Raw genomic sequence first — 26342 nt, forward strand, 5'->3', positions numbered from 1 at the left:
TAATTTACTGTTAAATTGGATATAATAATAATTATTATTATTCCATGGCGAATATGGTGAATTATTTCTCTGAAGGTTTATTTTCGACAAATGTCTTGTCATTTGTCAGAAATTTCAAAAAGGCTGACAGTGTGACAGTGACAGATTGAATGAATAAGTTAAGATATGTAAAGTAAATAAACTTTACTTCATATGCGATAAAAAAGGAGTAGTAAACTACAATAACAAAAATTCGCCTTCTATATGTTAAACAAAGTTAGATAATAATAAGTGCTTTTCTACAATGGGGTGCTGTTACAGCTTTTTTTGCAAGGACGAGACCTCCTCACAGGTATCTTCTTTTGTGTTATAGTTTATGCAAATTAATGTAATTATTCTTCTGTATTTGTAGTTATTTCAATTCTCTGTATGTTTTGTGCTGTTTAATTATCACTTTGCGTTATATCTTTTCCTTGTAAGATGTTCTTCATCCTGAAATCTTTTGCAAATATTTTTCAACATTTTCCATGTTGGTGTCTTGATCTCTCTTTTTTTGACACCCGTTGGTTGTCACCAGTAATTTTTGACTTTTATTTAATAATCCGGTTGTCATATAATTTTTTATTTATATTTAATAATACAAAATAAAAAAATTGTTTTATTAGTGCACAGGTTTCCATCCTTAGCTTACATTTATTTTTCAGTTTTTATTTTCTGTCAGATGTTTTTGATTCCATGACATAATCACACAAAAAGTTACATTGTCTCACTTTGGTGACAAATTGGAATGTTGACAATGAAGGAATATTACCTTTTTATTTCTGTTCCAGCTATTTATAGGCATTTATGGAGAAATATTATTAGGAAAGCTGGCATCACTTAGGTATAAATGCAAAGATAATTATGATTTATATGCATTTTATTTGGCTCCCATTATTTATAACTCATTTATGAGTTCTGTTCTTTTATTCTTGTTGCTCCTATGGTTAAATTTTATGATTTTTATACAATCTGTCACTGCAGAGACTAAATAAACAATATAATCAAATACTTATACACATGAGATATATCAAGTAATGAATTTCTTTATGATTTTCCGTGTATATTATTTTTAGATAGGAGAGCCTAATGAACGAACACATTTGTTAGTAGATCCAGTATCAAATAGCACAAATATTCACATAACAAACAGGTAAAAAAACCTTATCACAATATTCTGCTTTCTTATTGAGTTCTCATGGAATTTTTTTTTCAGTGAAGATATTTTAAGCCGAAATTCAAATAATTTACCTAAGAAGACTGATGAGCAATCTGCACTGAACAGAATTTTACAAGAAACTGCAACGTAAGCATACTTTGTGTAATTATAGATAAATGGTTTTATAGCTGTGCACATTTCCTGTTCATCTCAGCAGTAGTTTTCTTCTGTATTGTTCTAGTATTGTAATAGCACAGTATTAATGATTAGTATATTATTTGACCTTAGTTAACCATGCAATTCTAATTGAACACCTAGTGGAATTAGGACTCTATCTATTTTGATCTCATATCTTTCAGGATGTGAATATAAAGTAAAAATTAGTAACACATAGGTACTCAATATACTCATAATTCACACTTTGAATACCCCATCATTGGTACAATCTTACAAAGAAAATGTGAAATAAAAAACAGGGTATATGTGGAAAGTAATCTAAAATTTAAATTTGATTTTGTGATTAAAAAGGTCTGTCTAATTTGGTGTTATTGTATCTCCAGCAACTTGAATAGCTTATCTACAATATATTCCTAAAGAGTATAGTGCACTTTTTAGAGTATGTATTAGTGGTTTTATCACCTGTGGTCCACTATCATAGTGTGAGTGTGGAATGCATTCAGCAGAAATTGCTTAGATTTTTCTTTCTAAACAATAAAAATATCTATTCTTATCTATTTCTTTTTAAGTACTGAAGTCATCCAGAAAACAAAGGAAAGTTAGGTTTTTGCATGAGTTTTTTGTAGGTTATTACTGATTCAGTGAAAAATTTTGCCCACAAAATTGATTGAGGTTTACCTACCTCAATCTGCTCATTTCATAAGTTAAAATGTTCTTCACTAATATCCCAAGCTGTTTCAAGATAGGTTTGTGTCAGAAAATAAATCACTGACTGATGAGTGTGATAATAAAAATACCTGTTGAGGAATTTATCACTAAATTTTCTATATTAGGAATTTATATATTAGTTGACTTGTGGTTAGTAAAAGTTCAAGGAGTTACCAAAAATCAACATAAGAGTAAATAAAACAGGTTTTTTTAAGTTTATATTTCAGTTAGCCATAAGAATACAATGTTATCCTATATCCTAAAATCTTGACTTTAGATTGATGTGATAGGCCCTTCTCCAGCATTAAATCCTTTTCAACTATTTTGTAGCTCTGGTGTCCAATTTTTTTAACATCTACTGGTAAGTTTTCATTTTGTAGTATTTGATTGGAGACATACTATGGTGTATATGTTATCATGTGGAGTATTTTGGATTGACTTCTTTGTATAATATAGATATTTGACTTGCATATACTCATGGTTCTGCCCCATATGTTCATATGGGGTTGATGATTGTTTTAGAAATAAGAAGTTTGTTTTCTAATGATACTTTGGACGTTTTACTGATTGCCAGTAAATAACTTTTACTTTTAAATCAATTTGTTTGCATTTTTGGTTATGTTCTTTCCAGGTTAGTCCTTTGTCTAGGTGAATTCCTAAATATTTCTTGTTTGTTTATTGTGGTATTTATATGTTGTTTAGGTACACTGGTGGTGCTTCCTCAGGGTAAAGGTATAGGTAGACACATAAGCATCAAAAGTTGTATAAACAGGGCTCTACTTTGTTCCAAGATGTTTGATTCAGTTAAGTATTACAAGAAAATTGGGCCCATTTTAACCCATCTTATAAAATAAATAAATTGTTGGAAATATTAATAATTTATTTGAATGAAGAGATTCAAGGAGCAAGATCTATAGACATAGCCTCATTACCACCCAAGGCAGACAACCAGTTGCTAATACAATTTGTACTGACAAAGGAAAGCTAAATGATCTGAATATAGAGTAGAAATAATTCTTTAAGCTTTACAAATATATGATTGCTTTATTTATATAGCCCTATCATTGTGTAGTCAACCTTGCTATATATACACACAAATTTATTTAGCACCCATTTTGACAGTAAATAACTTTTTTTAGTTTTGTTCCAATTGTGATGAAGTTTAAAACCTATATTGATAGCGCATATTTAAACGAAAATTTAAGACTAACGCAAAATGTAAAGGGGTCTAAGTAAGGGTCATTTTTATAAAGGCTTACATTCAAGGTTGTTGCAAAATTAAACACATTAATGTTTGCTGACAATTGTGAGCAATGTAAATCCAAAATTCGACCAAGAAATTATTAACTGATCCATTGGACAGTGGCGTCAAAGAAGCTGTAGTAAATAACCATGGCGGACACATCCATAATGAATTTAGTTAATTAATTTTAAGTTGTATTATTTAGTTAAAAAATTTGAATTACCTGTTGAATAAAAAAATAAATTTAATAAAAATACTAGGTATGCCCTGTCAGAATGTCTTTTTTTTTGCTCCAAAAGTTTAAAAAATTTTAATTCGATTTTAAGGGTAGTTTTTCCCGATACTTATTTAATAGTAATACCAATTTGTGAATTTTAATATTAACAGGGTGACTTTTGCAACAACCTTGAAATTAAGCCTTTATAAAAATGATCCTTATTTAGACCCCCCTTAACTTTTGCCAGTGATCTTGTAAATTTTATTTTAAATATGTGCTATCAATGTAGGCTTCAAATTTCATCAAAATCGGAACAAAACTGAAAAAGATATTTAAGGTCAAAGTGGGTTGCAAATAAATTTGGCCCAATGTAGGTCAGATGAGTTGGTTAGTAAAGTCTGCATCAGATATAGTACTAACTACAACAAAAAACTGATGGTTCAAAACTTCACTTTTAAAAACTATAGTATCATAATGAACATTTTCAAAGATTGTTAATATCAGAAGACGAAAGTAATCTTTGCTTCTTCTTTTCTAGATGTACAGTGTATTTATTATAATCAGCATTGTTAAAATTGCATATAATATTTATTTTAGCTTAATTTTATATTGAATAGTTAATAATAATTTTATTGTTGTAGAAATGTGATTGATGTAGCTGCTTTAGACTCACATAATTTGCAGCAACATGAATATGTAGAAAGGATGAAAATTTATAATATAAAAGTCCAACAAGTGTTAGCGAGCAATAAACACAAATATAGTAAAAAGTTAAATTCCATACTGCAAGATATTCCCAACCCAGATAAGGTGCTAAACTCAGAACCAATAAACGCTGATGATTTAAATATGGTAAGTTAAATATTTCCTATATAATGATACTTTCCACAATAAGTCCTTAGAAAACTTTAAAGTCTAATAACCATGTATGTTTCGCTTAGTGGAAATCAGGTATAGTAAAATTCCACTATTTGGAAGAGTGATTTCATCGTTTAAACGCCGAATGTCCTTAAATTTAAATGTAATCAGCGGCCCCCGAAAACTATCCGTTTAATTTGCATTTTCTCATCAGAAATCATAGAATGTATAGTTAGTACATTTATTTGTGCTTCTCTATAGCAGACGTAACCACAAGATGCCATACAGTGTAGCCGATTCTTGTTTACAAGTAGCAGTTATGGTCATACAAACCTGAATTCTTTGATGCAGCGATTATTACCGACATGAAAATTCCAAAGAAATGAGTTTTTTCAATAGTAAAAATTGAGCACAAAATTGTATTGAAATAAATTTTATTTACATGTTCAGTTTTGTTACATAGTTTATAAAATAAAAATTGATATGTTACATTTCATTCCCATTCCGTAGCGGTAATACCACCGCACCTGCCGAAGCAAGAAACGTTCATTTACATAGGCGGTGCTTGCGGGAGTGCTTCTGTTGCCTTTTGTGATTATATTTTTTGCGGTTGAAGTTTGTGGTGATAATCTTAGTGTTATTGGAGTTTGTCCTTTTATAGTAAATTTTTAATTATATTCTGTGATTATTAAAATATAATGGACGAACAACCGAGTTGTTCCAAGAGAAGACAGCAAAATGTTAACGTCAGAAGAGAAGGTAGTGATACGATATGAAGGAATTGAAATGCATGATGCAGAAAAATGGCATTCAATATTAGCCAAGCGGTCGATATTTGTAGCAGTTTAACAAGAGTATTCATTAGCTGTATTTATCATGTGCCTAAAAATACATCCGAAAATAAAAAGCAAGTAAAACGTAAAACTAGAGGTAGAAAAAACATTGTTTTGAATGACGAGACATTTTATTTTCGGAGTAAAATTCCAACACTGAAAAAATTTCGCGAACTATGCGCGAAATGAACTTTCGATATGTAAAAACAGAAAAAGTGTGTTATTAGAAAAAAAAAAAAGAAATTATTGTCTGGAGAAGAAAATATTTAAAAAAAATACGCACACATTGAACGGAAAACATATTATTTGGATGAAACCTGGATTAACGAAGGTCATACGGTTGGAAAAGATTGGCAAGATTTAAATGTCAAAGGTAAACGCGAAGCATTTATAGAAGGCTGCTTTACAGGATTAAAAGCTCCATCAGGAAAGGGACGACGTTTAATCATTATCCATATAGGAAGTGATACAGGGTTCCTTGATGATGGTTTGCTTCAATATGAATCAAGAAAAACAGGAGATTATCATGAAGAAATGACTTCCGAAATATTTGAGCACTGGTTTAAGAGAATCTTAACAAAATTAGAACCTGTCAATAGACGTTTTAGCGTAATTTCCGCGACAGCCGGGTAGCATCAATAAGCTTTCTGCAAATTTATTTGTTTTTTTATAGCTTTTTGTAACAATAAAACACTGAAAACTTTGTTTTCGAAACTTCCACAAAATTTATTATAAAATCTTATCACTACAGCTGTTTCGGCAAAGTACCTTTCTCAAGTGATCTATTTTTGGTATGCATTTACACAGTATAGCCTTTAACCAGATAGGTTGAGGAGGGGAGAACTGTTAATCTCAAGTTGGTTAAAGACTGTAAAGTGGTTTCGTTAAAGACTATAAAGTGTAAATGCATACCAAAAATAGATCACTTGAGAAAGGCACTCTGCCGAAACAGCTGTAGTGATAAGATTTTATAATAAATTTTGTGGAAGTTTCGAAAACAAAGTTTTCAGTGTTTTATTGTTACAATAAAATGAATTTCCATCAAGTAACGGTCCAATTTATCAATTATAGATTTTTGCTTATGGCATTCTGTATTTTTAGGGGAATGTAGGGAATAAGCCACAAAATATATTCAAATGTTTAATTTACTGACGTTTCGATCTCTATAAAGAGATGTTTTCAAATATATAAATGATAGATATATTTATTTTTTATAGCTTTTTGCTTGTGGAATTCTGTATTTTTATGGAGAATTTTGAAAATAAGCCACAATATATCTATTTACATGGTTAATTTACTGACGTTTCGATCTCTATTCCAGAAACCGTTTTTAAAGTTAGAAAAAAAAAAAGAAAATAAATAATATATATATATATATATATATATATATATATATATATATATATATATATATATAAATATATAATAATAAACAAATAAAATAAATGTAACTATCGTGTATATCTTTGAAAACGGTCTTTGGATATAGACATCGAAACGTCAATAAAAACCTGTAAATAAATTTATATTGTGGCCTATTTCGAACAAATAATATTTAAAAAATATAATATAATTAACGTTAAAATAAAAGTGAGTGTACGCCACTGGATTTTCATACGTCTTTCCCCACTTCTCTGCCTTCAAACGATGAAATCGCTCTTCCAAATAGTGGAATTATACTATAGGTCGTTGCAGGAAATGCCTTAGACTAGCAAACACAAATATTAAGGACATTAACACAATATTTTAAAAATTTAAGTGCCCTGAAAATAAATGAACAAAATAAAATTTTTGTTCAAACATTAATTACTATTAAATCAGTTTAAAATATTTGCGGCCACTTTTTGATTGACAACCTATTATCAATGTATTCTTCTAATTTTATATGTTTGTAGAGATGTGAGTTTGATTAACTATGTTATGAACATAGTGATCTTGTAGTGGGATCTTAGACTACAACTTATAATACCTAAATCTAGCAGTTATAGAGATACTTGTCTTTTAGTTATAGATTAAATTTTTGTATTATGATTTTGGTTCTTATGGTGTAATGAACATTTTAGTTGAGAATTTCCCAGTCCGGACTTTTTATTCTTCAGAGAAATATGGTAGGTCAAAAATTTACTTATTAAGGATACACCAATAAATGTTTTATTAATTTATTATTTATCACTAAAATTATCAAAAAATCGTAGCCAGAACATGCCAGGTCTCTGCAGAACGATACACGGTATCGTTCATACCATAAAGTATGGATCATTTATAGTACAGTCTATTATCAGTTATAATTCTGTACCTTCTGGATATTCTCTAGGATCGTCTAAACACATCCATCCATATCGCCTAGAGCTTTTTTCTGTTTTTTCTTTTAATTTCCCGTGTCTCTTTTGATCCACCGTAGATTAGCTTTTTTTGACAAAAGTTTCCGTTTTTCAATATAACAGCTCTATCATATTTCGTTTAATCTGTACATCGTTCTTCTGGATTTTGTTATTCGTTTTCTGACTTTCCCAAAAGGAAAGGTAGTTTGACAAGATTACTTCTTCTTGTGATCCCTATTCGTTTCGGATGTTGGCGATGATCATGCCAATTTCGACTTTGTTTACAGCTGCTTGAAACAGGTCCGCGCTTCACACGGAACCAAGTTCTTCGGTTATGGAAACAAGAAATACGTGGTCTTCTTAATTCTCTCTTAAATAATTATTAACCAAATTATATTAAGTCGGTCAAAATAGAACGGTAACAACGCATTACATAAACAAATAATGTTATTTAAAACATTTACCAGAAGTCTAGTAAGTGTAAACTCGATCTTACTAGCTTGCGTACATATTGTGAAGTAGTAACCTTGTAATATCACGAAAAAAGTCAGACAGACAAGTGAATGGGCTCAATCATTGTTAATCGTCGTTAATCGTCATTTATCTTAGTTAAGCACATTTAGAGAGAGTCGACAGATTCACTTACCTCGGAACTACCCTCAACGTACAATGGGACTACGCTCAAGAGATTAGATCCAGAATTGAAATGGCACGGTCTACATTTATTAAGTTGAGATCCTTGCTGTGCTGCAGTGATCTCAGTTTGGGAACCAAGATGCGGATAGTTAGGTGCTACGTTCTTCCAGTGTTACTATATGGAGTTGAAGCCTGGACACTGACGCAAGCCACTGAAAAACGAATCGAAGCCTTCGAGATGTGGATATACAGAAGGATACTAAAAATATCTTATGTGGACCATGTCACCAACGTTGAGGTCCTACAGCGCATGACAAAAGAAAAAGAAGTGCTTAATTTAATTAAACAACGTAAGCTTGAGTACCTCGGCCACGTGATGCGGAACGAAGAAAAATATCGAATTCTTCAACTCGTTATGCAGGGTAAAGTATTTGGCAGAAGAGGACCGGGACGCCGTCGTATCTCGTGGTTGAAAAATCTCCGACAATGGTTTGGGATGACCTCAGCGGAGATGTTTCGCAGAGCAGTCAACAAAACCATGATAGCCTTGATGATCGCCAACATCCGGACCGGATAAGGCACTGAAGAAGAAGAAGAATCACATTTAATAAGATTGTAGATAAATAAACGATGTAAGACAGTTTATTATATATTTCCGAACCCCCGTACAACCCAGATAATAGCAACAGAGATGTAACGACCTGCCTATACTACAGGAACATTTTTACTTCATTAGGGCACTTATTTTTGTTTTTAGACCGAGGTCTCGACTTTTAAAAATCATTCATAATTCATATTAACGAATTCTGATCTGGTATTTACTATCCGTTGTTATATGTCTTAAAAATGACTCCATCCGCTATTTACATCGGTATCCAAATATGTATAGCTCTTGAGTATTTCTCAAGATTTCAATTCATTCTCATTTCAATTTGTTAATTGCTTATGCCAATAGCCGAGTATTTAATATTGGGCGTTTACTGAAGATCCAGTATTTGGTATTTTTTATATTCAGGTCTACCCGTGTAATTGATTTACTTCCGTTGTGCTAGTCATTAATGTTTGTAGCCCTTTAGTCTTCTTATATTAGCCCTTCCATACTATCTGAAAACACAACTGTATCGTTGTATCTGATGTTGTTGAGCCTTTCTACGTTCACTAGAATACCCTCGTACACATCTTCTACGACATGTTTAACAATATGCATCCCTGTCATACCAATACTTGTCTTGGTATGAGATCTGTCAACTGGTAATCTTCTTCTTCTTCCTTCTCGTATGTAGGCTTTAAAGCCAGTTTCTTCTTCAATATTAGCCTAATAAATTGTTTAAATTATCGCACCATCCTTTTCTTGGTCTGCCAATACTTCTTCGTCCATTTGGTGACTTATCTCGTACTATTCGTACTATCCTATCCTCTGCCATTCTACGAATGTGTTCGTTCCACTCCTGCTTCCGTTTTGTCACCCATCCATTTATGTCTTCTATATTGCATGCTATTCTTATGTTTTCGCTTCTCTCCCTATCCAACAGACTTTTCCCTGATATTCGTCGGAGTACTTTCATTTCTGTTGTTTCTAGTAGTCGTTTCGTTTTAGATGTGTCAGGTCTTGTTTCCGCCGTGTTTGTTAATATAGGTCTAATGGCTGCTTTATAGATTCTTGTTTTTGTGTCTTGTCTTAGGTGTTTGTTCTTCCTGATTTTGTCATTAAGAGATCTCGCCGCTTTACTTTCTTTTAAGCTTTGTTGTCGTACTTCTTCTTCAACATCTCCGTAACTAGTTATATCTATTCCCAGATATCTAAACCTTGCTTCCTGCTTTATTATTTTCAATTTCGATTTTACATCGTAGTGGGTATTTAGATGTTGTCATACATTTGGTTTTTTCTGCTGATATTTTTATATTATTATTTTATATTAAAAACTCAGTTCTTAACAGATGGGTACAACATTTCAGCGAACATCTAAATATAAACGATATTGAAGGAGAGTACAATATAGAAAATGAACAAAATATACAACGTCAACTACACAGTGAAGACCCAACAAGAAGAGAAGTGTCAGATGCGATCCTAAAACTCAAAGACAATAAAGCCCCAGGAATCGATGACATCTGTTCTGAAATGTATAAAAAAGGTGGTGATCAACTTTTTGCAGCAATCCATAAACTAATAGTACTTATATGGCAGAATGAACGGGTACCAGAAGAGTGGCTGAAGGGAATAATATGTCCATTGCATAAAAAGGGGAATCAACTGGAGTGTAAGAACTATAGAGGCATTACTCTGTTAGCATCTGCGTATAAGATCTTCGGCAATGTATTATCTGAAAGACTTAAACATTTTACAAAGGATATTGTTGGTCAATATCAATGCGGATTTACTGCTGGAAAGTCAACTACACATCAAATTCAAGCACATAGGCAGATTCTAGAAAAGTCACTAGAATATAACATAGAAACACACCATCTCTTGGTTGACTTCAAAGCAGCCTATGACAGTGTGAAAAGAACTGCATTATATAATGCAATGATAGACTTTGGGATCCCACCTAAGTTAGTTAAGTTGACCCACCTAACAATGCAAAACGTAAGCTCATGCGTTAGAATTGAAGGAGAAAACTCTACGTTCTTTGACATTAATAATGGTCTAAGACAGGGGGACGCGTTGGCGTGTCTGCTCTTTAATATTGCCTTGGAAAAGGCAATCAGACAATTAAACATTAGAATGAATGGAACTATTTTTAATAGATCGACGCAAATTCTCGCATTCGCTGACGATATAGTTATAGTGGGCAGAAGTATGAGAGACATGGTGCAGTGTTTTACAAGGCTTGCGGACGCAGCAAGTGAATTAGGACTTGTGGTAAACGAGGAAAAAACCAAATATATGTTGGTTTCTAAAAACCCTCGAAATATCCAAGAAATAATTCAAATTAACAACCATACCTTTGAGCAAGTCAAAGAATTTACATATCTTGGATCGCTAGTAAACGCAACAAACACGACAAGCGACGAAATAAAAAGACGCATAGCAATAGCAAACAGAACTGTTCACGGCCTCCGGAGACATTTAAAAAATAAAAATATAAAACGTGCATTAAAGCTTAATATATACAGGACCTTAATAAGACCAGTTTTGATATATGGGGCTGAAACGTGGATCTTATCTCAAAATGATAAAAGACTTCTTGGTATTTTTGAGAGAAAAATTCTTAGAAAGATTTTTGGGGCCGTAAATGAAAATGGGCTATGGCGTCGAAGATACAACTTTGAACTGTATCAGTTATACACCGATCCAGATATTGTGAAATTCGTTAAAGTGCAGAGACTTAGATGGGCTGGACACATTGCTAGGATGTCAGATCACGAATACACGAAGAGATTAACATTTTCACAACCAGAGGGCACAAGAAGCAGAGGAAGACCACGAATGAGATGGATTGATGATGTGGAAGAAGACCTACAGATTCTAGGGGTTAGAAGATGGAGGGAAGTTGCCAGGAATCGACAGGAGTGGCGACTTCTTTGTGAGCAGGCCAAGATCCACAACGGATTGTCGAGCCACTTATGATGATGATGATGATTTTTATATTATATTTCTTGGCTGTTGTATTGAAGATATGTATTAATCTTTGAAGCTCGTCTTCTGTCTCGGCGATTAATGCGGCGTCGTCTGCATAATATAATATTTGGATTTCTTTATTCCCCATTTTGAAACCATGACCTTTACGTACTGCTTGTATTATTTCGTCCATTATTATATTAAAGAGAAGTAGGCTTAACGAGTTACCCTGTCTGACTCCGCTTTGTACTCATTGTACTGGTATTCACTGTGTTAGTTTTCCATTTATCTTTGCCTTTATTCGATTATGTAAGTAGATGTTTTCGATGGTTTGTATAATATTGATTGGTATGTTTCTTTTATATAGTAGGTGTGAGACGTCTTCGACTTGGATGCGATCGAAAGCCAATATCAGGTCTATAAACCATATATATGCTGGTTTATTGTACTCGATGGCTCTGTTGTGATTTGTCTTAATACAAATACGGCGTCTACGCAGGATCTTCCGGATCTAAATTCTTGTTGTTCATCTGATAAAGTTGTTAGTTTACTGTTTTTGTTGGTTAGGACTTTTGTGGTAAGCTTAAGTGCGGTGTTCAGTAGATTTATACCTCTATAGTTGTTGGGGTATTCTTTATCTCCTTTCTTGAACATTGATATGATATTTCTCCATGTGTCTGGTATCTTGCTGTGCAATATTAGTTTTTGTATCAGTTTTGTCATCTCTAGGGTTATACTTTCGCCTCCGTGTTTTAGAAGCTCGTTGGTTATTCCGTCTGGTCCTGGTGACTTTCTATTTTTGAGTGAATTTATGGCTATCTCTACTTCCTGAAAACTAATTTCTATTTTGTGCCATAATTTCGGTACGTTATTGTGTTGATTATTATTTTCCTTTCCTTTAAACAGTTCCGTCAGGTATCTTTACCATTCGTTTTCTGGTATGTTATTGTATTCCTTCAATTCTGCCATTTCTTTCCGTTGGTTTCTTATAAATCTCCATATTTGTTTTTGTATATCGTAGAAGTCGCTTTTAGTAAACTTCCCTTCCCATCCTTTTTGTAAACTGTTCTCAGTGTTCATTTGTTGTTCTTCGTACCAACTGCTTTGTTTCATTTAGTATTCTTCGTGTAGGGCTCTCGTTTCTCTTTACATTTCTCTTTTATTTCTTTCCTGAACCATGGTGTATTGTTGTTGTTTCTTTTTGTTCAGTATGATTTTGCGTTTTCCTAGAGCTTCTGTTGCTGCTTCTTCAATGTTGTTTTTAATTTTCTCCCAGCTCCCGTTTATATCTTCGATGTCGTCTCTTTGTTTCAGCTGTATCTTCTGTGCTAGCCTTCTTTGGTACATTTCTTTTGTAGAGTCGTTCCACAGTGATTCTACATTTAATTTTTCCTCGGTGATTTCCTGTAGAAAATGTTTTGGTGTTATTTTCATTCTTATTTATGCTAGTACTAGTTTGTGTTCACTCCCTGCGTCTGCTGAGTTTACAGTTCGGATATCTAGAATCTGCTTTGGGTGGATTTTTCTATTAGTGACTATAAAATCAATCATAGATTTGTAACTTGTAACTGGTAATCTATTGATATATTCGCAGTTTGATTATAGGATATGTTTCTAATAATTCCAAGGTCTTTATCATATATACCAACTTATCAGCGACATCAGTTTGTCATGGTTTATTCTGTCGAACGCCCTTTGGCAGTCTATAAAACATATATTGACATCACAGTTAACGTCTCTGCATTTTTGAAACAGAATTTAAGTGGTAAATAGGGCTTTTTATGTACCCAAAGCGTCTGACCCGTCTGGTAGCCGAAGATCATCCTCAGGATTGCTTATGAAGCATAAACTTTCTATCCCCCTTTCTATGCCTCTTTTTATCTTCAACTGCCTTGGTGTTGGTGCCAATTCTCCAAAAAATATTTAACAAAAATGTTTGCCATGGAAAGAGTGAAACAAATCGAAACTGAAAATGGTATTATTTACAGTAAATATGCGAGATTTGAGCCAAATATATTTGACTGTTCAGAAAATATCAAATTAATCAGCAAATTTAGTAGGAATAATTAAAAAAACCTGTATCTAAGCTTATAGTTAATCGGTATTATTAAAATCGGCTGTAATTACAATATTTACAAGAACTTGTACGCATCGGTAATTATAATAAACCTTTGAACCAAACACAGATAACAATTGCGAGGTTACATTAATTAAAAATTATACAGGGATATTGGTCACCTCTACCAGAAAAAAATCATCAAATCTTGCATGATGTATAAGGAATTTAATTCTTTCATCTACTTATACATTTCTCTCAATTTTTAAGGTACAAACAGAAAATTTTGTAAAAAAGTAATACAACGCCACTATAGAAGCTTCACTTCAATAAAAAATATGCATTTAATATACAGGATATATATATATATATATATATATATATATATATATATATATATATATATATATATATATATATATATATATATATATATATACACTCGCGATCATAAAATTCGGGTCACCTTGAAAATCTCAGATATTTCATTTTTAACGAGCTTTATCGTAAATAATAATAAAACAAATACAAACTAATGCATGTTTCTCAGAATTGTTGCGATTTCCTTTGTAACAAAGAATTCCAATAGTGCCGATTTCGCGGTAAAGTGCACACTTCCCAAAATGAACGCTACCTGTAACTCCGCTTGTTTTAAATGTCTCGTTTGTACTTCGACTTTCTGTTCAAATGCAACGGACAAACGTTTATTATTGCCACCATTAGTGTTTATTAGTGCCATTATTAGTGTTTATTTTTTGACAAAAATGGCTTTGACTGTTGTTGAAACGGCACAAATTGTTGCACTTGTGGAAGACGGTCACACTCAACGGCAAGTCGCAAGAATTGTTGGCGTAAGCCTTTCTACGGTTCAACGAGTGCTTCAACGCTTTCAGGAGGCAAGTTTGCTAACCAGGCGACCTAGCTCTGGACGAAGAAGAACGACCAAGGCACTAGATGACCGTTTCCTTGTGTTTCAGACTTTACGAAACCGGTCCTCAACTGCGGTTATGCATCAAAATCGTCTAGAGGAAGTACGAAATCGCAATTTTAGTGTTGCAACAGTCAGAAGAAGACTTCATTCTTCTTGACTATCTTCTCGGGTAATGGCTAGATGACCGCCACTTCGCCGGGTGCCTCGAGTTGCACGACTAGCTTTTGCTCGACAATACGCGCATTGGGGAATTAACGATTGTAGCAAAGTGTTATTCTCATATTAATCCCGTTTCTGCCTAACTGGATCCGATGGACGTGTAAGAGTTTGGAGGAGAACCGGTGAACGATTTTCACAAGCTTGCATTGCTCCAAGAATGCCATTTGGTGGAGGCTCGGTCATGGCTTGGGGAGGTATATCTTCCGACTTCCACACAGAATTACTCTTCATCGAAAATGGGTCCCTAACTGCACGAAGGTACATTACGGAGATTCCGGAAGAACATGTTATGCCCAATATGGCAGGGCTTGGAGAAAACGCCGTTTTTATGCAGGACAACGTGCGACTGCACGTTGCCAGGGTCAGTATGTAATACTTAAACGAAGTTGGAATTACGAGGGTAACCTGGCCAGCTAGGTCTCCGGACCTGAATCCCATCGAACATCTCTGGGACGATTTAAAAAAACGTATTCAAACCCATACACCTCCTCCTAACAACACACAGGAGCTTAAGGATCTGTTAGCGAGACAGTGGAATAACATACCACAACATGTAATCCGGAGAAAAATTGAGAGTATGCCCGGTCGTCTGCAAGAGGTTATTAGAGCAAGATGAGGCAATACATGATATTGGTCATTGAAATTTCACTGATTTTTTACCACGTTCTGTATTTTCCATTTTTTTTTCGTATGTCTATTTTATCAACAATTTGATTTGTTTTCTGTTTTTTTCAATAAAAACAATAAAAAACCATTTTTTTTTTCTTTCAAAACAAACATTCATGACAAATAAAAAATACATTAGCCAAAAAAAAGGTTATTACTGCACCAGAGGCAAAAATATTTAAGAAACTTGAAATTTTCAAGATGACCCGGATTTTATGATCGCGAGTGTATATATATATATATATCGAAGGAAAAAAATGGATAGGACGGAAGAAACTCTCTTGGTTGAGGAATTTGCGGCAGTGGACAGGTTTGACAGCGGACCAATTGCTACACGTAGCGCAAGACCGAGATCAGTATAAAAATATTATAAGCATGGTAGTCGCCGACGTTCCGTAGGGATATGGCACTCTAAGAAGAAGAAAATATATATATTTAGTGGATTTTCTTGGGCTTAGGTTCATAAAAAAATTTTGATTTGATACTAAGACATTTTCATTTTCATTTTTTCGACGTTTCGGCAGGAAATCCATGCCTTTTTCAAGAAGTAATATTGACTAAAAAAACATTTTATGACAGACATAATACGGTTTAAAAGTTAAACTTTTGACTTACCAAGCATGTAAAAATTCGGTACTAACAAGTAGACGTCACAATTAAAATAATATTAAAAACATAGGACATACCCACTAAGTCACTACATGTAAAATGTATTTTAAATCTAATATGTTGTTTATTGATGTTAGTTTATCGTTTAAACAATCAGTTATTTTAACATCATAGGCGTTCTGAGATTGTCTTTTTATGAGTTTTTAAATTAAGTTAAAATATATTTTGTTCAAATTTTTGACATCTTTTTTTATCATTTATTGCATTATTTTTTTTTTATTTGTATACAGACGGAACTCATAGAAGCTACAAAAGCTCTGTATAAAGAAAATAAAGTGTCCATTAAAATGGGAACAAGAATCATAGGAGACTTCGTGTTCCTTCGTAGGAGACTACATGAGACAGCACACTGACAAATAAGGTTTTAACTTTAAATGACCTTGTTTATGAATTTTATTACATTCCTGACAAAGAGATCCTCTGTATATATTAAAAAATTAACAAAAAGAACTTAACCTGTTTTAGATTACTTTATTTTTTCTAAAATTATGTTTTAAACAAAACAAATTATTGTATACTTTTTTTTAAGTTAAGTTCTATTCATGTCTGTTTTGGTTTTCTTGCGTTGAAGTGACTAACTAGTTATTCCATGGCTAAATTCACTAAATTCACTGTAAAACGAATCATACTTTTCTCGCAGTCCAAACATGAATCTATAAGGTGAATATCTGATTGCAGTCATGATTAATTATATAAGATAGAACTTTTTCATTTTTAAATATCATTTTGGGATATGGAATCATCCTGTACTTAACTAAACAGATAAAACGCCTCCTTGATAAAAACCACACACATTTTAAAATATTATTGTTAACTTTAATATTATTGTTGATGGTGATAAAATATTCGCTGACTATAACATCCCATTTGACATTTTATTTGGTGTATGTTATTGTCTATTATCGATAAGAGCCGTGCTTGAACGTATTATGCTGATTAAGAGAAAGAACATAATAAGTGGAAACTGGTTTGAAATAAAAAATGGCGTACCACTTTTAAACACCTTACAATTTAATTCAGTTGTGAATTCCTTAAAGGAGATTACCTACTCCGAAGATGTTTATAAGAGATTGTTTCCAAATAGACGAAATATCAACGTTCTAAAACTCTTTGAAAATTGCCGAAAAAACTTAAAAACTGAAAAATAATAATTTTTTATTTTGGTGCCCTTTATCTGCCCACAATTGAGGAAACTCGTGCAAAAAGGAGGCAGTTCCATTTTAGCAATTTTTTAGGAGAAGCAAAAAACTGTTTGACTACAAATTCTTTAAAATTCATTATTTTAATCATATCTAGGATTAAACTCTAGTACTCACTACATAATATACTCATATAAAGTGATTTTAGCGGAAATTTGATTGGGTATCAATATAAAAAAGAAAAGTTTGGTTTTCACTTTCACCTCTTTTTTCACGTGAGAGCAAAAAAAAACACAAATTTCAAAGCAATTTATTAACAAAATGTTTACTTCCTATAGTGAAGCCATTCGGAGCAATATAAGATGCTAAGTATTGTTTGAATGGCGTTTTTGCAAAAAAGTTTTATTGCCAATGAAATACAATAAAACAAAAAAGAGTTGTTTACATTTATTGTCAATGATATACGTTAAAACAAAAAATCTGTATTCTGTAAATCTGTATAAACGTATTTTCAAGAATAATTGCTTCTGCAATTGGGAGAAGTCTGTCATTTTTGACTGCTTTAAATTGTCCAGCATTCTATCTATCATATTATTATTTTCTAAAGATGTGAAACAGTTGTATGCTTCCTCATTTGCGTTTTGTCTTTGGATAAAGTTTCTCACAACTAAAGAATATAGACGCATTATATTCTTGCGTGCGTCTATATTCTTTGTTACAACGTATAAAGCACTTTCCACATCTTGTCTATTAGGACCTTATTATTGGGTGCGAATGTTCAACCCCTTACACTGACACTTGTGAATCATAAATTGTAAATTTCCGAAGAAGTTTATTGGGGGCGGCAGTTAAAAAGGATATTTATTTATAGCCACGGCCGGGCCAAAAACGTAAAATACACGTTTTTCCATCTTATTTACATCTAATATACCTCGTTATAAGCGAAACCTCGTAATAACCGTGTTCCTTATAGAGGGAGTATACTGTAGTAATCTGTAAAGCTATCTTCTGCTTCTCTTTGATATTTCAGTTCCTAACACCACATACAGTTAGAAGAGATATATTTTGTGGCAAGTTCTTTCACATAAAGTATTTAAGGCACTTAAGTGGTAACGATCCAGAGTAGAGTAGTAATGTAGAAGGTGGTAAACTCGAAAGTTACGCCAGAATTTTGAAGACTAAACAAGTCTTTAAACCAAATTCTGGCCGTACTGCTGCATTCAATGCCTTTTGCTGTGTAGTCCATGACACTATAAGAATTATTTTCTTAGATTTGACACGTACTTGTTAAAACTTTACTTTTTTGTTATACGAGGTATTCTTTAGCAATATTTTTAAGACTGTGTATAAATGTTAGACGTAAAAGGTATTGCAGACAGTAAATATTTAAGTGTACATTAGTTTGGCGCAACAAACTCATTATTTGATAAGAGTGGATATACGAGGTATTGTTTCTTAAACATCGATATATTTTAAACGTATACTCGTGTAAGTCAAGGCGGTTCTGCAGACAAATTTTCAGATTTAAAATCCCGTTATTTTCAAACAACATTCTAATGTGTTGTTTACCATGAAACACTTTGTATACTAATCCCTGTTATGCATATATTATTAGTTATTATTAGCTGTTATTATAACATTAATATCACAAATACATATTAATTAAAGAATTTTTTTTTCAGATTTCGTCATCTGTGAATTTTGCAATGAATAGCATTAACGATATTAAGGTAGACCACAAAGAGGACCTAGTAGTACCGTTTGGACTGAATTGTTGAAAACATGTAGGGATATGAAGTACGGATTTGTGTGCTAGGAGACTGTTGTCACATTTTTATTACATTTAAGTTAAAAAATCAGTATCAGCCTATGATATCAATGCACTATCTCCTAAACATATATCCTGAATCGGATAGTACAGCATGGCTCGTTTTGAAAATGTGTTTAAATAACATTTTAATTTGAGGAAAGTAATCTAAAGTTCTCAGAACATTAAAAAGGTTAACGCTATACAAACTTATGTAATTAAGTCTAAAAATACAATAGAGTGCACTGAAAGGCTTTTCTTATTTATTTATTGTGCAAGATTCCAGATTTCACTATATACATAACAAAACATAACTAGTTTTCGTTATGATTGCCATTTAAGACTTTATTATCACATATTATGCATATTTCTAATAGACAACATAAGTAGTTACACCACTCTCTCATTTTTTTTTGTGAAGTTTCATGCTCCTTTTGATTCTAAGCGAACCTCTTAGATCATACTATCACCACACCAGTTTGTTTCATACTTTTTGTTTTTAAGATTCCCTTATACTTTTTTATAATTTTTATGACTTTTTGGCTAGCTCGAAATTAGCTCAGTGATAAGAACAAAACAGGTTTACAAAAACAAAGTTAACGATTTGGTAAATAATATTGGATGTTTCAAAGTTGTTTGCATATGTATCAGCTATATATTTTTCCTTTATTTTAGTTCACACTAATTTCTACTATTTATCAACCAGTATATTCTGATAATTGTTAAGTCGACTGGGATTCGAAAAAATGTCTACTTTAGGTGACCTGTTTTCTGCGTATTACCTATTTGTCATCCGCATATGCTATAGATTATCTTTCAGAAACAAACTGTAATTTTCATTATAAAGAGCGGTGTATTAGGCACCAGAAATCTTGAATGCTTGTTTTTTCTCCGTTAAAGTATTTTTTCGTACACACCACAACATGTTTCTGCCTAGTTAGGCTTCATGGAGTAGTTGTAGGGTTTTCAACAAAGCTTTTTACTTAAATGAGTAGCCATGCTACGATGCGCCATCTATTGTCGATGACAGAAAATAGAGACCACGGTCTGTCTCGTACGCAGAAGCATTATACTATTTGAAAATATCTCTATCTGAAACAAATTTTCCTCTTTTTTAATATACATACATATAGCACACGTATCCACCGGAATAAATTAACTACGAATTGTGTTAAATTGACCTTGAAAGTAGATACTACGTGATTATTCGAAGGGTGGCGTAAAAAAAGAAACAAAACATTCTAATTTTTTTACGTACAATTTTTTTTGACTTTAGATATCTATAATTTAATTCTACAGCAATAAACTACGGAGTAACTAATTTTAATAGCTTTGGCAGTCAAAGGAAGTAATTAAAGCAGAATTGATTATCTGTCACTTTAATCCGAGGCGATTATTAACTGATAAATCTAAGGGATTGAGTTCCTGACTTCGAGGTGGCCATCGGCAACTTCGACCGATTTAAATTTGCGTGCGAATCAAGAACAACGGGGAGGTACCCCATTTTGCGTGAACCATATAACAATTATAATCACTAATTCGTCAGGAAGTTAACTTTACAGCAAGGCTACTTTATCACTTATATTTGTCGTTTTAAAAAATCTGTTAAAGATATGTGTTTCTGAATAAATGTGAATTTTCAATATTCCAACAGTGTTATTTATAACTCCTCTACGATAGGTAGCTTCATCCTCCCTCCTCCTAGGTATTATTTCTATTAAGGTTTGCGACCAGTAACACAAAGTCGTTTCTATTATAGGCTTGGTGTATGAGGACGTTTCCTTGAGTTGTGATATTCCTAAGCCACGTTTTCATTCAATTTTTCATTTTTTATAGTTTTGGTATTCCTTGTAGCGCATTATATGTCCGAGATATGAGGTTTTCCTAACTTTGACAATCTTCAACAGATGTGGCCGAGTATTTATCCTTTGCAAACTTCTACGCTAGTTGTTCTCGTGGTTGACTCGTGTTCATGAATCCTGATTTGGCGATTTCAGTTCTTCTCTGGATTTCCTTTGAGTGATCTAGTTGGAAATTTATTTCTCTACCCAGGTATATTTATATTTGAACGATATGCAAATTGATTAAATTGACAATAACATTAAGATTGTGATGGGCTTGTAAGTCTTGGCTGAAAACTAATGTTTTTGTTTTTATGCTATTAATTTCCCAAACCCACGCTGCTGCTCTAATCTGTGAGTATATTCATTAGTATCTGGAGATGTTCTTTATTTTCTGCTAGGATAACCTTATCATCTGCATACCTTATATTGTTTTATCACAATTCCATTGAGTAGCTTCATCAGTAAATAAAATTTGTTTCATAAAATTGTTATTTTATTTCTGATTCTACTAATGGGTGGAAAATTTAATCGATCGATCGATAATTTTTATGCGAAATAGAGAAGATTTTCTTACACCAATAACTGCTGGTAAGCGTTGGGTGTCCTAGTTGGGTCGTTCCTATTCCTCAACTGGAATATTTTTTGCACGTCCTGCAACCGTCCGAAGCCTGCAAAGCAGGTCTCCGTGGTGGCGATGACCTCTTCATTCGACTCAAATTTATGCCTGGCGATTAATTTTTTCAAGTTCTGAAATATAAAGAAATCGCATGGGGCCAAATCTGGAGAATACGGTGAATGATTCAGCAATCCGTAGCCCAATTCGACCAGTTTGGCCTTGGCGGATATGTGACTCCGTGCGTTGTCATGGTTGAAGAACACTTTTTCTTCAACAAATGGGACCGTCTTCTCTAGGTAGTCAGTAGTCCATAGGACAGTCTTCGACTTCTTCGGAGTACGTTCGCTGGGTGATGTTTTCTCTGTTTTCACGAGCCATTTGTTGTCCATCATGATATCTCCACTCTGTCTTTTTTACTTTTAGAATATTCAGAAAGGTTTGTTGACAAACAAAGGTATTTTTTTGTTAGACTTGTTAAATGTTTGTTAAATGTTAACATAGTATTGTATTGAGAATTTCTTTTGTATTTTGCATTTCCAGTTTGTCCTGACTGTTTTATATTTTTTGTATCGCAAAATTTTATTATATAGTTATCTTGTCCTATTTTATCTGCATGTGAATAAAAATTTTGATGAAACTGTTGAACATCTCGCATTATAAGTGTAAAACATCTATATGATTTGGTAGCATGTTTACAAGATGGATACGATGGCAAATCATGTGCTTTGTACCTAAAAAATTTTACTATTCAGCATTTTTTTTTGTTAAAAATAAGAGTGGTTTGTTTACATTTCATTTTTTTTAGCCGTTCTTTTTCAAGTAGCTGGCCGTGAAACACGTTTTCGACTCATATCCGGAGTTACTAGTTTTGGACTCTGTCCCATGAAATTTTCCATAACTATTTCGATTTTAAAATGTTTTAACAACACTATAAAACTATTTTGATTTTATTCAAAACAACACAAATCTTTCAAGGCAAACTTCTATTACAACCAAACGTTTTAACGGTTTTAACAACACTGACAAACATCTTGCGCCCTCTTTGTAGCAGCCATGCAATGACGTCACTTTCTTACCTGGCTGTGATTGGTTGCGTCGGATTTGCTGGCATTTGATTTTAACAGTGCTTGGATTTGCTGGATTTTGAAACGAACCCAATATTTGAAATGCAAATTAAGATTAGATTTGGAGGGTTTTGCATCGGAAATTCAGTATAAACTTGTAGAGGGTAAGATTACAAATCTGTTGACATAAATAACTCAATATTCATAAAAAGTGGATTTGTCGGGTTTTGAAACTAGACTCAATTACAAATCCATCGCAATTAGAGCAACGATATGCATGGCACGCAGCAACACTTAAAAAACCAAAGCATTGTTTCTACAGGAAACCGTATAATCAATTAAAAAATATATTGAATGCCTCCTAAGGAATAGAAATCTTTCGGCGTTTAGCGTGACTGCATTTAAGATATGATCATGGCGAAAATATTAATCGAATCACTAATATACTGCCGTCCTAACATGAAAGGTCCTGTCTGCAAAATTTAGGTTTTGAGAAAATCCAGTTTTTGTTTCTTTTCATTGTATAACGCTTGGTAATTTAAGAAACTCTTTATGTTTTATTTTATATATTATGTCGGAGAATAGAATTTAATTGCCAGTCATAATTTTGATTTATTCTTTCCAGATTATTTGATTTTTGATTATATTATCACTTGGGACAATTTGGCTTTGTATATTATGAAGTACTTTTTTTGTATTACATACTAAAACTGTCCTAAATGCAAGCAAAATTATAATTAACACTTTTAACTTTATTATAGATATAAGTTTTAAAACTTAATACTCAATTTACATCGTAATATATGTAACATAAATGATATAATATCGATAACAATATTCAAATAATACTAATATTATTCATTTTCGTCCTTAAAAGCATGTTCGTTAACCGGCCAATCTTAAAATTATATACGATTTTGAGGAATGTGCGCTGTTAATTTGGATATAAGATTATTTTTTCTATCTGTTACACCACGACATGTATTACTAATCTGGGGCCTCGTTAGCGTATCTCATTATAAAAATGTCTTTTAAATTAATAAAATCATTTTTACACAGATCACAGTTAGCAAGATTTTCTACATCAGCTTCATGAGATGTGGCTTTTTTGTGTATTTCAAATGTTTCGCAATCCCAGCATTCTTCATTTCCTAGATTGGCAAGGGATATATATGGATCATTAAATACACTTTTTCTCTATAATTCGTAAAAAAATCTGTATTTGAATATTATAGTCTAAAATCTTTGTACATAAGTGTAATGTTTACATCACTGGGAAGGTATTATCTATAAGTAGTGTGCTCTCTTCTGTATGTCGCCAAAAGAAATATCTTACAAACACGCTACTCTTCGGCTTTCTCTGATGTTAGATAGTATTTGTAGGAATAAACTCTTGGTGATGTCTGTTTTTGTGATGAATTTCTTTTTTTCTCACTTTTATTTTACGCAGCTCAAATCAAACTGTTTTTGGTGTTCTTTTTCCAATACCCAGTATTGTGTATTAAAGTCTTTTTGCCTAGTATACGAAATTTTTTCAGCGCAATTGAATTTGTATTTACATGGCTTTTTAACTTCATGAGTTCTTATATAACTGTTTCTTTTTTGTTTCTTCCTTTCGACAAATGGGTCTTCAATTTTTTCCCTTTTCTTATTTCCCCAGTTTTTGTATACAGTTTACTTTCAGCTTTATCAACTGCTTTGTTTATAATTGTGAGCTGTAAAATGATTATCTCGAATGAAATCCTCCACTAAGTTAAATTCGTTTTCTTCTGGTTCTATATCGGATAGGTTGTCTTGCGTTCTTCTAATTCGATAATTGAATATCTTGAATTACTTAAGTTTACTTGATTAGCACTTGCAGAGGCTAGCAATACGTTGGACAATATCTGTATGTTTTTACCAGAGAAAATATTTTTGTTAGATTCGTAACTAGAATCTGACTCACTTCCATTTATATTATTGTCGAATGCATTGGACGGCACAGGTGCATAATCTGGATCATTCTCAATTTTGGCTATATACAATAAGTTTACATCTATCGCTGTCCGGCTAACTGCATTGCTACTACCAAAGAATATAGACGCATATGCGTCTATATTTTTTGCTACTACTACAAACAATAATTACAGTCAGTTATTGCTTTATGGCTTATACCTAAGGTAACATTATTTAACTTACCCTTCATCCATTTCCCACAATATATTTATATTTACTTAAAATACAAAAAAACATTAGAATGCACCCAATGTCTGACAATAACAAATATCTTTTATAATTAGTTATTTGAAGTTATGTTACATACATGCTTCTACTACACAAAATTGTCCTAACTGATGCCGCTCAGTATAAAAAGCTCGCTTAAATAGTCCTAACTGCATTTTTAAAGTTAAAACGGACAATTTTTCTTAGTATATGTGAGATAGGACAATTTATGTTAGTGAACATGGCTTTTTAGTCAGCTAGGACAAACCATTTAGGTATATAATAAGGCACTTAAGATGCTTAGAGGACAATTTCATTTTGAACACACATAGATAATCTGTTCACGCATGCCGTAAGCCAATAAAGTCAATTTACCAAATTTTGCAGATAGGACCTTTCATGTCAGGACGGCAGTATAATCTAAAACACGAAATTTAAGACAAACTCAACAGAAAGGATGAACAATATAATGGTTACGTAAATTGATATATTCGATTGTCAGCATTAAGTCAACTTTTTCTATAGCTAGTATCAGCGCCTACAAGAAAATTCCCAACGAAATTTCCCGATGGTGAAACTATGGGCCAGTGTGTGTACGTATTCACTGGCACTGGCCGTCCTTTGTGTATATAATTCAGTTTATTTAGATTTGGAATGGATTGTTGATTTGTTCTTTTATTGTTTGTTGGGGTTTATTTATAAATCTTAATTTGCTTAGACATCTTTTTAATTTCCGCTACCACTGATCATTAATAATTTGGAACAGACTAGAATATTTTTTTAATAGTTTAATACATTGACTTAATAAGACATGTTGTGCTATATCGCTGGAACATATTTTGTAAATATCGAAGTAAATATGACTAAATCTCTTACACTTTAAGTTAACAGTTATTATTAATATGCTTTTATCAAAGTATTTTCATGTTACACTATTTAGAAATGAACTATTTTATTATGATTGTGTATATAAGGTTTCATTGTCAATAAATAACCAGTGTTTTTCATTTATATCCTTTTATTGTTAAACCTTCACAAGAAAATATTTTAATTTTATTTGTTTTTATATCACATGTAATGTGTGGGCAAGGCAAGCAATAAATAAACCAGAGAACTAAGGATTTTCCCATGGCATTCATTGATACTGGTAATGTGTTGCTTAATCATTGCAAAAATAGCTTCAAAAGTTGATTTTTTTTTTGAAAATTATTAATAAGTCTTCTAAAAATTCACAAAAAAACTTTGATTTAGCTTGAGAATAAGGACAATATCACAAATATTCAGCTTTAAAGAAGTTTCACTTAATTGCAAAATTGAAATTGTTTATCCCAAAAAACTTTTACTACAACGTTATTATGCGTAACTATTAGGCCTATGAATTCTGAAAGCACCAAATT

At 32.5% G+C, this 26342-nt stretch overlaps 1 protein-coding gene across 1 annotated transcript; it reads left to right on the top strand.

The window, feature by feature from the left end:
* The first annotated feature begins 122 nt into the window (after positions 1 to 122).
* Lamtor1 (Late endosomal/lysosomal adaptor, MAPK and MTOR activator 1) lies at positions 123 to 25952 on the top strand. The gene is made up of 5 exons (XM_072530384.1): positions 123 to 331; positions 1095 to 1171; positions 1235 to 1324; positions 4164 to 4374; positions 19095 to 25952. Exons 1-5 carry the CDS (start codon positions 284 to 286, stop codon positions 19188 to 19190), a joined length of 522 nt encoding a protein of 173 aa, XP_072386485.1. The 5' UTR covers positions 123 to 283; the 3' UTR covers positions 19191 to 25952.
* Positions 25953 to 26342: the final 390 nt, after the last annotated feature.

The sequence above is a fragment of the Diabrotica undecimpunctata genome, chromosome 4 (assembly GCF_040954645.1).
Source record: "Diabrotica undecimpunctata isolate CICGRU chromosome 4, icDiaUnde3, whole genome shotgun sequence".
Lineage (NCBI taxonomy): Eukaryota > Metazoa > Arthropoda > Insecta > Coleoptera > Chrysomelidae > Diabrotica > Diabrotica undecimpunctata.